This window comes from Fusarium solani, assembly GCF_023522795.1.
Source record: "Fusarium solani strain SB1 chromosome Unknown bctg00000006, whole genome shotgun sequence".
Classification (NCBI taxonomy): domain Eukaryota; kingdom Fungi; phylum Ascomycota; class Sordariomycetes; order Hypocreales; family Nectriaceae; genus Fusarium; species Fusarium solani.
The window spans coordinates 1,964,811-1,976,825 of NW_027072151.1; the positions used below are offsets into that span (position 1 = coordinate 1,964,811).

Consider the following 12,015-nt stretch of genomic DNA (forward strand, 5'->3'; position numbering starts at 1 on the left):
TCACCTGAAGCTCGTGGCCCGGACCCCTCCTCAATCAACTTATCGATACCTGGGCTACCTATCGCTGGACCCAACTCACACAACACACACAACCTGACTCTCATGAACATCCAACCTCTGCATATCTCGACGACGAGCCTCGCCGGCCATATACCAGGCGTCTCCAGTAGCCAAGACCATCTCTTATATAGGACATCACCTCCGGAGTAACCATTTTGCGCTACCGTCCATCCCTCGAACCAAGAAGCAATCAATCTCTTACATTGGATACGCCAGCCACTAGCCTCCCCAGCCTCAGCCTCATCACATTCAGCATCAGCCTCGGGAGGTTTGGGCCACAGTACGCACCTCTCTGGACCTCCGGGCTCTTCAAGACAGTGATGGAGGTAAGATGAACTATTCGTGTTTAGTCTGCCCGTGTTTTTGAGCTTTCCCGCCGCCTGTCACAGCAGCTGACAAGCCTCCCCTGCCTGTTGCTCGAGTGGGCGACAGATAACCTTGGAGAGCCGGCTTGAGCCCTCGTGTGACCAGCAACGACGACATGCCAGTGCATCTCGGTCCTGTCTAGCACACAGATCTGCCGGCCATAGCCTACGCGCGGTCGTCGGCAGCCACAATATGGGTGACTGTGGTGACCATGGCAGAGCCTTGACGGGCTCGCTCGCACTGATTCGACATTGGCTCGCTTGGTCGGGCTGCGCCGTGGATGGCGCTGTGTAACCTCGAGCAAAGTGTACGCGTCCTGTGCTGTGTACAGCTCGAGGCTTTATATGAACAATCTGTCGTGGCCCAAGGGGTACCCAGGGTTTCGAGACCGGCAGCCTTTCCGCCTCCCACTGGACCTCACGGCTGCGAGCCGCTGCCCGATGCCATCTTTCCCACCCCCTTGCCCTGGGCGGTAGAGAATCAAGGTTTCTGTCCGGCGCTGTGAGTTGTTCAATCAAGACGGGAGGTGATGAGGTGTCTGATCTGTCGGTCTGGCACAGATGGGCACCGACAGAAGCGCCTGCCAGCTGTCAGCACCTGATGAAGAGCAGAGACGAAAAGAGATGGAGCTGCACCTTGTCAAGATTTGTTTTGAACAAGTGGACAAAAATCTATCGATGTTCGCCTTGGAGTGAGAGAGTAGTGCTCTTCCGCCCAGGTCTTGACCCTCCAATCCACAACACCATCTATCAGCCCCGAACCCCCGTGTTTATATGCCCCTAACCCTTCAACCATGTCTCTCAGCCCTCCCATCCAAAACCTCACCCTCTCAGATGAAGCAGACGATACAGGAAGCAGTCCAGCCCAGCTAAATCTTCAACGTCTCTATGAACAGTCTCGCAGAGGAGCCCCGGCATCCTCCAAGGATGCACAGAAGCCCTCAACCCCCGGCCCCAATGCCGGCCCTGCCGCCAAGGGCAAGCCCCGGTTACTTCTCATGGGCCAGCGAAGGTATGTCGTGGTGCTACACTTAAGACGAGTTTCTCTATCGCTGACAATACGCTGTAGGAGTGGAAAGTCGTCCATCTCGAGCGTAGTTTTTCACAAGCTGCCACCAAATGAGACCCTATTCCTCGAGTCGACGGCTCGTATTCAAAAGGATTCCATGGCGTGAGTTGCCCACATCTTACACACATCCTTCACCGACTAAACGATGCCCCTCCAGATCGTTCATGGACTTTCAGGTCTGGGATTTCCCCGGTCAGATCGACGTCTTTGAGAACCCCGGCTTTGATATCGAGGCTATCTTTAGTGAGATTGGCGCCCTCATCTGGGTCATCGACGCTCAGGACGACTACCTCGAGGCCGTGATGCGCCTCAACACCACCATCCTCTTCCTTCAACGCACGTACCCCAACATCAACATCGAGGTCTTTATCCACAAGGTCGATGGCCTCTCGGACGACTACAAGCTCGACATCCAGCGTGACATTACCATCCGCATCCAGGACGAGCTCTCGGACCATGGTTTTGAGAATGCCCCCGTCACCTTCCACCTCACCTCCATCTACAACCACTCCATCTTTGAGGCCTTCAGCAAGGTCATCCAGAAGCTCATTCCCCGCCTGGGAACCCTCGAGTCCATGCTCACTAACCTCTGCCGCACGTGCCGCTTCGAAAAGGCATACCTCTTTGACGTGCTCTCCAAGATCTACATTGCTACCGACAGCGCCACTGCCGATATGGCTAGCTACGAGATCTGCAGCGACTACATTGACGTCATCATCGACATCACAGAAGTCTACGGTACTTGGCAGCGCAGCGACGACGGCCGTCGCCGCCTAGAGGGTGAACCCTGGAGCGCCCCGATCGAGAGCCAGGTCGGCTGCCCTACCGCCGAGAGCTGCCTCGTCCTGCACGACGGTAACAAGCCCATCATGCTGCGCGAGGTCGACCGCTACCTGGCACTCGTCGCCATCATGAAGGAGGACTCGTACGACAGCATGCCCCTGGTCAACATGAACGTCGAGGCTGTCGTCGAGGGCCTGACAGAGTTCTTTGACATCACCAAGCCACGACAGTGAAATGGGTGGATGTTCTGGCTGCCAATGGATCTCGAATCAAAAGTCGACACTGACCGTGCTTCCTTTCTATCTTGTAAATTAGTTTATGCTAGCGTACTGTCAAGATTTGCTTCCGCAACTTTCTGTTTCAACCCCAACTCCCCCCTTGGTCACAATGTTGAGCCATACCCAAAGCCTTGACATGTATCTGCTCAAGTTGAAGAGTTGGGAAGTGAAAAGGTCTTGAGCACGGTTCGATTGCTCTCCAACAAGCAAATCCTTGCTGGCATTTCTCCCCTCGCCTCGTTCCTGTCAAAAGCCTCCATGCGCAGTGGCTTGAGCACAGAGTTTTCAGGGAATGAATACGTCTTGAGGTCATCGGCCGACACACGAGAGGTCTCAGTCTGATTCTCGGCATCATATTCGCTGTACGGAAGCTTGTCTGGCTGGACAGGCACACATATAGCATGGTGCTTATTGTCTGCATTGAATGTTAGTATGCCGTTGAACACCCAGCATGGACAAGATGTAGGAACTGGCCTTGGTCATTGCAAAGAATGACAAGAGTCTCATCGTTGAGGAATTTAAAGTCGACCAAAGTACGAGAACCGAGATCAATGCAGCAACTCGTTGAGGACTGGTTGGAGCTGATGCCGTTGATAATGTCGATCCCAGCGCAGAAGATGTGAACTTGAGCCTGTTAGAATTCATCGTACCAAGAATGGTGGTAATTGTGCACTTACCCTGACTCTTTGTCTCCTTGGACGTCAAGGCTGTCATGACCCTCACATCCTATAATAGTGGTAAGTAAGAGTACCCCCAGCTATAACTTTGTATGACCATACCTGAGTCTCTGTCTTGCACATCCTCATGTCCATCTGCGAGATGGGATGACCGATCGATAACTTGATAGGCTTGCCAAACCGAACGCTCCGCCTCTTTGCTTCCGCAATACCATCGAAGATGCGGTTTGCCCACGTCGTTGCAAATGCAACAAGGAACTCAACATGTGTCAAGGCCTTCATGCTAGGCTCCCCCCTCTCCATCTTCGCCAGTTGCTTGTCCAGTACGTCAAGCAGGCTTGGCACATCCTCTATATGCGCCCAATCTGCTTCATAATCCTCTTGCTGTATCTCGTCAAAGAAGACCTTCAGAGAACTATCCGTCAGGTAATTTTGAATATACGCGAGGACCTTTTCTGTGTCCATAGTCGCCTCCTTCTCCGTGAGCTCCTCGCTTACTGAGCTGGACGAAGCGAGGCGATCGATCTGGAAGCGAAGCCACGTCGAGAACGTCTTGAAGCTGTCGAGTTCGTCCATGACGTAGATTAGAATCTTGTGGCCTATCAAGTTAAGACTGCCAATGACGTCCATCAAACGGCTGATTTGCGTTGCTGAAAAGCCGATATCGTCTCGGGCGTCGTGAAACTGGGCCAGGCCTCGCAATCTGCTGAGGATGATCCCGCAGCGGTCTAGGGCAGGCAGGAAGTTCTCATGTACGAGACTTCGAAGGTTTTCTAGACCTGACATTACTGCCTTGTCCCAGCGTTTGTGGCCCTGTGTTGTTTAGCTAGTACCTAGCTAGTTTATCAAGGACTACTTACCCGCTCAGCCAGACTCTCAACCAGCCATTCACGGACAGGTTCATATGCATGTCCTGTCATGGCCAAGTGGTATAGAGCTGGGACAATACTTCGGGGGCCGGTCTCGAGGTTCTCGAGGTCGCCTTCAATGCTTCTCAAGAACCTTGTTGGAAGCTCTCGTGTATTCTTCCATTCGACTTGCAGGTGAAGCTGTGTTTGCTTGAGATATCTCAACAGCTTTTGCAGGGTTGTCAACTTGGATGCCAGAAGTGAGAGATTTATGGGCGAAGATGAGATGAAGGGCAAATCCATCGGAACCAGGTGCACTTCTTCTGCATCGATCGGCTTCTCTGCGAGGAGCAAAGCCTGAGTCGAAACCTGTGGATGTGAGGTATGGAGAACCAGCTGCGGGTTTGGCGAAGGGCCAAGGGTTGGGCACAGAAAGCTACCGATGATGAAGGAGTCGTAAATGCTGAGTTGAAGTTTTCCATCGCTGCTCCCGATGATCATGATGTTGACCTTGTCATATTCTTCTGGCTTCGGGCTTCGGAAGAGGAAGTCTATGCCTGATCGCAAAGTGAAGACCATGGCGTCCTCGCTAAGGGCATATTAGTATACATTGTGTTCATCGGGTGAAAGAAGCAACATACCCTGCCCCAGCGCTCCCGCTTGGCAGAGGGCTGAGCTTGGGCAAAGCTGTATCGATCTCCAAAAAGGTCAGCTCCCGTGGCAGGTCTTGCGGGAGCCCATCTTCGCCGAACGAATGGTCTTTTTCCAAGCCATTCTTGAGAGCTCGAGATACCGCGCTGGAGCCCTTGTCGGTGATGCTGTTGCTGGACCAGCCAATGTGTGTGATCTTGTTTCCTGGTTCTTCACCCACTTTGATGTGGTGGGCAGCCTTGTTGTTCTCCAAGCCCATCAGTCGCACAAAACCATCGCTCCATCCAACTGCAAGGAACTGGCCTATTTGAAGAGTTAGTGATATTATTGATCTAGGATTTCTACGTAGTTATCAGCACAGAGCCAACTCACCATCAGATCTCCAGGTTACGGCCTGCGCCTCTGGAGCTTTCTCACCAGGCGCGCCAACTTGGTGGATCTTGGACACAACCTGGCTGGGCGGCCTGTAAACAAGGAGATTCCTGCCTGCCGCGTCCCAAGTCGCCGAGAGATCAAGAGTTGGGCAGCTCACGGGGTATTCGTTGGGCACCCTGTCTTGATACTCGGTCTCGCTAAACAGCGCGAGCTGGTTTTCTTGAGCCATGGCTTCTACCGCTCCGGTCTAGAGCACGGATTCAATGTCGATGGATATACCATATCCGTGGCTGAATCGTGAATGGATATCGTGAGTGCCTGAGATGGCTTGGATGTTGTGTAAGTTGAAAATTACCCAGTAGGCGTCAAAGGCTGGGTCAGTGAGCGTACTGTGCGTAAACCATCACTGACACTGTATCTGACACCCTCACAGCTTGACCATACGACTGAAGGACAAGAATTCAACTAGAACAAGGCTCATGTATACAAATAATGACATAATTAAACTTGAACGGCATCACCAAAACACGTAAATGATCCATATTGTCGTTGCGCCATTAGGTTCTAAGCCCCCGGGACACTCCTGATACCTGTCACTACTCCTACTTTCAAGACATAGCCTGCCACTTTAAAGACCGGCCTCAAGCTGGGCCATTTCCCAAAGATAAACGACTTTTGGGCTCCATCTACTCAATCAAAAAGTTGTCTGCGTGACACTTGACCTCCTTGGAGAACGTCACCTCCTCATCCTCTTCCAGAAGGGATGCGGTAGTCACCTGTTTGCCGCTGTTAGTGCCACTCTGCGCTTTAAGTCAAGGCAACTTACATCAACATCAATGAATGGCGCAGACTTGTTGAACCGCACTGTCATGGGGAAGAAGTCGTTCTCGTCGCTGGACTCTGCCTCGAACTCGAACGATCCGCTGGGGTTCTCCTCATCCACATTGCCAATTGTCCACTCGACAGCGTCACCTGAGACATCGTATGTGGCATCGAAGCTAGAGACGTTGGGCTCGCTTCCAGAGTAGGGGATGATGACGCTGACATCAGTCAGGGCATCGCTGCCCGTCAGCTCGTACTCGACCGTCATGTTGTACTTGTGTGCCTCCTTGTTAATCCAGACGGTGAAGGTGATGGGGCAGGCACTGGCGTCGTCCACCTTGGGGGAAGCCCTCCATCGCAGGACACCGACGGCGTTGTTGACAGGGAAGCCCCTGGCAGTGTTGCTCATCTGGATGACCTTAGAGCCATTGAACAGATTTCGGTCAACGTTGGGGTGGGTGCGGAACTGGGCTCCGTGTGATGGAACAGCGTGGAGAGCAAGCTTGATCTTTGTCAAGCTAGGATCCGAGATTCGAAGAGTAAGGTCACCGCTGATGGATAGCGAGTTGACGGCACCTTCACGAGACAACTTGGCTGTGATGGCCTCCGAGATGGTGACGTGGATAGCATCACGATCAAGCGTCGACGAGATGCGAGGCTCGGGGGTCTCAACGTGGTGTGCGGGTGCTGGTGTAACAAGGGGCGAATCGTCAATTTCGCCGCCCATATCGCCTCGTACTCGCTCGAACATATCGGTCGTCTTGGACTTCTTGCCCAACTGCATACCCTTGGCCTTGGGGGCGAGGGGCCTGGATGTTGTTAGTGACGATCGGTTGTCGGTAATCTGGCGATACGTACTTGCTGAACGACTTGTTCTTCTCAGCCTCGTATGAGTCGTAGGTATTGGCAGCGCTCGATTGCGAAGTAGAGGTGTACGAGGGATAGACGGGAGTTCGAGGCATGCCACCACCACCGCCCATGCCACCACTGCGACCGCTGCGAGCGGCATCCTTGCGCTGCATCTCGAGCTGCTTCGCCTTTCGTTTCCGCTCCTCGGTGGCTTCCAATTCCTTGTTCTAAAGAGGTATAAGCATACTGAAACCAAAGAAAGGGGCGGCAGAGATCCAGAGGGAGCTGGAGGTTTGCTTACCCGTGCAATGATCTCCTGGATCCGCTCCTCATGACTCTCCATATCAAGGAAGGTCTTGATCTGGCTAATGGTCAAGTTCTCGCGGTATCCCAGGGTGACAAGCTCGTCAAAGGCGCTGAGGAGCTCATAGGCATTCTTGACGATTTCCCGCTCATCGAGGCTCTTGCATGTGCTGGTGACGACCTGGGCGAACAGATGAAGGGAGTCGATGTCCTGAAGGATGTTGGACTGACGGTTGGTGATGAGCACCATGTACAGCTCGTCGAGGGGCTGGTAGACGAAGCGGACATTGTCCTGCTCGACGGTGGTGTGCTGGGTACCGCTGTCGGCGAGCTTGGGGAACGAGGCGAGGAGGGCTTCTATGCGCGATCGTGGCATCTCTCGGAACTGTCGAGAGAGGACAGCTTTCCCTCCGCGGGTGCAAATCGAAGCCGCGAGGACGACCTAGAGGGAATCAGCAAGCGGGGCAGGAGACGGCCAGAGGTACAGGCGATGCGCACCATCTTGGCTGGCTAATTCGAGTATGTTTCGGTGGTTGCGATACAAGATGGGTGTTGTTGCGTTTGGCCAGTCCAACTTGTTCGTCTCCCCTGGACAGCTGGAGCGGGCCAATATTCCAGTCGGTGGGAGGTTGAGGTACGTACCTCTCTTACGGCCACCTGGAAGGCGGGCAGGAGCTGCCACTGGTCCTTCCTGCTACCCCACGCTAATCCGCAATTGGTAAGCGTCAGCCTCCCTGACGTCCAGTCAGCCTCTCCAGGGGGTCCACATGCACTGCAGTCACGGACGGCACTCGTGAATGCCTGCCTACATACATCAAACTCTCAACAGCCTCTCTCTATTCTCTGGTCTTCAACCATCTTCATTCTTCTCCCGATAACAACCTTGAGGACCAAGCGTAAACGAAGCCGCACGCGTGCCCGTTTTCTCGACAGCATTCATCCTCCCGAAGTCAAATGTCGCGTACTATCCTGAGCTCCGTTTCTATTCACACAGCTCGGCTTCTCTCAACACTTTGATTCAAGCCATCGCGTTTGCCGCTTTGAAACGTTTTAAGCACTCGACATTCACACACAGTCACCTTATTTTCGCCATCCGAGTCATCAGAAGGCAATATTTACCCTCCCGGGTCCTTCGCCGAATCTACTTGGAACCCCACCACATTCGCTTTATCCCCCGAGCACACGAGCTCTCATCTGCCTGGTGATCCAGACATGACGGAAATCGAGATGGATATTGACATGGCAAAACCTGGAGGCCTGGGAGGCCATGTGGACGACGACATTATCGACTTTGACACGGATATGCTAGACCAGCACGACCAGGAACCCAAGAATCATGATGTCAACACGGAAGCTATGGACCGGGACATGCAGGAGGGTATCGATACCGCGAACCACGAAGCCTATCAAACAAACGGATACATGAGTGAAGACGTCGATTTTGATCTGCACGACGTCGAGGAGACGGCCCACGATTTGGAACAAGATGTGGGCGAGGCGACGGTGCCCCAGAAGCAAGGATCAGAAAACCAGGCGGCGACACCCGCCGGAAGCGCGCAAGAAGTTGTTGACCACATCGAGACATCGGACGAGGCAGGCAACCAGAACCAAGACGCCCAAGATGACCACACATCTGCACACGAGATTGACTATGAGGTCGAAGATCATGCGGAGCAACAGGAGCCGCAAGAAGAGTTGCACCAAGAGTCGCAGAATGAGTCCCCAAAAGAGCCGCACGAGGGTGTGAATGCATATCACGTGGAAGTGTCTGACACAGATGCCGCCGTTGGCGACGCTGTAGATGATGCCCACCATCCTGAAGATGTTACTGAGGTACATGAGCAAGAGGCTCAGACTGAACCTGCAGATCAGGCAAGAGGTCAAGAATCTGCCCAGAATAACGACGAGAAACACGAGCAAGAAACAGCTCCCGAAAACCACGAGGCAGTCGCTCTCGGTAGTGCCGAAGATGCGACTGCTGACAATCTTGAGGAAGCTGACTATGAAAATGGAGGTCAATACGATGGCGAGCACTCGGCCGACCGTGGAGAGGTCGCAACGCGTGAAGTCGAGGCGGATCATGACAACGCTGAACATGCCGAAGATGTTGAACACATCACCTACGATGAAGCTGAAGTTGATGTGGATGAGCACCCCGAAGGTGAAACAGTTGATCTTGAGCATGATAATCATTCCACCACTGGAGACGACTCGGCTGCAAAGCCAGAAACCGAATTTCCTGCTATCACGGTGCAGTATAAAGGAGACGAATTCCCCCTATTCTCGGCTACCTCGGACGGTTTTTTCACCGACACATCCATTCTTGACGAAACACTTGAGAAACTTTTGGCTGGACTCCGAAGTGAACTGGAAAATGAGATTGCCGAGGAAGATGAGTTGGTATTTCAGGTCGATGAGCTTGGCCTTGAACTTGCCGAGGTAAGAATGTCTTGAGCTTGATAGGAAGATGTGCTAACAAGAGGAAACAGTCAACCCAGGGTGAACTCATGACAAATGTGACTTTCCGCCAAATTGTTGAGATCTTTGATCTCCTGGTCAAAAATCAGGATCCTGACGGGTCAAAAACGCTGTATACCTACCTGTTCACCAAGCCCAACACAGAGAAGCGACTTGAGTCTCTGATTGAAAGTGCCACCGCGGGCAAAGGCCTCGACGAGGTTATCCATCTCTTCGAGTCGCCCATGCCAGCTGCCTCTACCCTCATGGAAGCTGACAATACAGTCGATGGCCTCCATGAGGAATTGGATGGCTTCGATAGCCCAGAAGACGAGGGGCAACCAGACGAGGCGGAAACCGCAGAACATGACGAAGAGAACCCAAGGGAAGCTGACAATACAGTCGATGGCCTCCATGAGGAATTGGATGGCTTCGATAGCCCAGAAGACGAGGGGCAACCAGACGAGGCGGAAACCGCAGAACATGACGAAGAGAACCCAAGGGAAGCTGGCCTAGATACTGATGTCGAGGTACCGACTGCACATGGCGACGCAGAAGACGAGCACGACGATGACGATGTTACTACCGAGCCCACCACCGAAACCCCCACCAATACCGGGACTCATGACGAAACAGTCACAGAAACCAGCCATCATCCTGATGCGGTTGCGGAGGATGAGAACTCGGAGCAAAACGGTAAAGCGACCTCACCCTCTGCCAGTTCCTTTAACTGTTATTACCCTGGTTTCTGCCTTTGCCCCCCCTGTGTTGCAGAGTTTGTTGAAGATCACGAGCGTGAAGAAGCGGAATACCGCCAGAGTCTAGGACTCCAACAAAAGGCCAAGCACAGCTTGACAAGATTTGAGAGGTCATTTCTCGATCACGACCGCAAGAAGCATACACATTCGCAGTCCGATTTTAGCATGACTTTTTCATATCAAGACGCTGACGAATTCTTTCCAGCACCCGTTGACAGTGAAGCCGACCCATTCGCGGACTTGGAGCTGGATGTTGGCGCCGAGGATGACGATGAGGTGGATCTAGGAGATGATGCAGCGACCGAGGAGCAAGTTGTTGTTGAGTTGGAGGCTGCTCATGCCACAACCAACGACACTAGCACCACAGCGACCCTCAAGGATGAAGATGAGACAGGCTCTATCAACGTCGACCTCGGCGTGGATGCGACTGAAGAAGGGACAGTCGAGAAGACTGGACCCAACGAAGAGAACGACCTGGACGAAATTGACTGGAGAGACGAGCCTGAGGTAGACGACGAAGGACCCAGCACTCCGTCTGCCGCTGGTAAGCGAGCACGAGGAGATGATGACGAGGTTGATGCGGAAGATGAACAAGGTACGGATGAAGAAAACAATCCCGATGATGATCCTGGCTAACATTGTACAGACGTCAAGCGTCGTCGACCTTAAACCATGTTGTCCGCACGCTAACAATAACCGACCCAACCCTCAACACACGCTTGTTCTCAACTGTATTAGAAGCGACAACTGCCGACGATGTATCGAGGAGGATAGCTGCTAGCTTGGCGGTCTAATCGCCAACTGTTGATGCAAGCAGCTTGGCCTCTTTCTGGTGGTAAGAAACACGACTTTCTCTAACAACACACAATGGACCCGACTCTATGGAAACCCTAACGGTCGCTCAATGGGTTCGAGGTAGGTGCGAGTTTCGCAGCAACTAACCTGACAGGATGGTTTGATCGGATGCACACGACTGCACACGCCTGTGGACCATGACCCCCTTTCGCCATCGACAGCATGGCGATTTGTTTTTCTTGATTCCATACCCGTCTGCGATGATGGGTTTCGTCGATACCCCTTCCCCTTCCCTTTCCGAATTAGTAGTTCAGCAAAATAACAGGCGAGTCTGGCCGGTAAGAGACAACGGATAGTTTGGTCTTGTACGATACGGTTCACGGGATGGAATGGGGCGTTGGTGGCTGGGCTGGAGACAAAACTCTGCGGAAGCTACGGGATACTCTGTTGGAGGCTGCTGTGGGTGGCCAAGGGTTGGTTGGGATGGGCAGCGCTCCTGTTGCGGATCTAACTTGTAGATGGGACTTGCAGGAGCACAACCCGGTGTTTCTAACCACTTCCTTTCTATATAGGCTGATCTTGAGGAGGATGTTCTGGGCTTGTGAAGCCGTCAACTTGAGCAAGTAGCCAACAGTCATGGAAAGGAGGGGAGTGGGATCCAATACCGAGGATCCCGCCCCTTGCTTTTGACATCTAATTGATTTACCTTGACTAGCAATGCCCCTGAAGGACTTGCCTTTTGGTAGATGTGAACGAATGGATGTCTAAGATGGAAATCTGGGTCAATCTCCTATTTGCCCAGGCCGGTTGGCAGATGTCGTGTAACGAGGCAGCAAAAAGCTTGGCTGTAAGACGTGGGTAGCAGTTCTTCTGACCGCAGACAGGGGTTGTGGGTGACGACTGATAGATCGGTCCTGATTGAGGT

General features: G+C 53.0%; 4 protein-coding genes across 4 annotated transcripts; 2 read left to right on the plus strand and 2 right to left on the minus strand.

Moving 5' to 3' along the window:
- Positions 1-1,219: 1,219 nt before the first annotated feature.
- Positions 1,220-2,510, plus strand: MRS44_010335 (uncharacterized protein; the record flags this gene model as incomplete). Its single annotated transcript, XM_046283686.2, has 3 exons — positions 1,220-1,437; positions 1,495-1,596; positions 1,652-2,510. The coding sequence occupies 3 exons, from the start codon at positions 1,220-1,222 to the stop codon at positions 2,508-2,510; spliced, it is 1,179 nt and encodes a 392-aa protein (XP_046131222.1).
- Positions 2,511-2,701: 191 nt separating this feature from the next.
- MRS44_010336 (uncharacterized protein) lies at positions 2,702-5,335 on the minus strand (the record flags this gene model as incomplete). The annotated part of the gene is made up of 6 exons (XM_065620079.1): positions 2,702-2,970; positions 3,233-3,281; positions 3,335-4,045; positions 4,093-4,669; positions 4,722-5,034; positions 5,104-5,335. 6 exons carry the CDS (start codon positions 5,333-5,335, stop codon positions 2,702-2,704), a joined length of 2,151 nt encoding a protein of 716 aa, XP_065476268.1.
- Positions 5,336-5,792: 457 nt separating this feature from the next.
- On the minus strand, positions 5,793-7,581 carry MRS44_010337 (uncharacterized protein; the record flags this gene model as incomplete). Its single annotated transcript, XM_046276465.2, has 5 exons — positions 5,793-5,882; positions 5,933-6,737; positions 6,787-7,004; positions 7,079-7,522; positions 7,579-7,581. The coding sequence occupies 5 exons, from the start codon at positions 7,579-7,581 to the stop codon at positions 5,793-5,795; spliced, it is 1,560 nt and encodes a 519-aa protein (XP_046131220.1).
- Positions 7,582-7,625: 44 nt separating this feature from the next.
- MRS44_010338 (uncharacterized protein) lies at positions 7,626-10,964 on the plus strand (the record flags this gene model as incomplete). The annotated part of the gene is made up of 4 exons (XM_065620080.1): positions 7,626-7,714; positions 8,136-9,519; positions 9,570-10,890; positions 10,942-10,964. The coding sequence occupies 4 exons, from the start codon at positions 7,626-7,628 to the stop codon at positions 10,962-10,964; spliced, it is 2,817 nt and encodes a 938-aa protein (XP_065476269.1).
- Between the last annotated feature and the right edge of the window lie 1,051 nt (positions 10,965-12,015).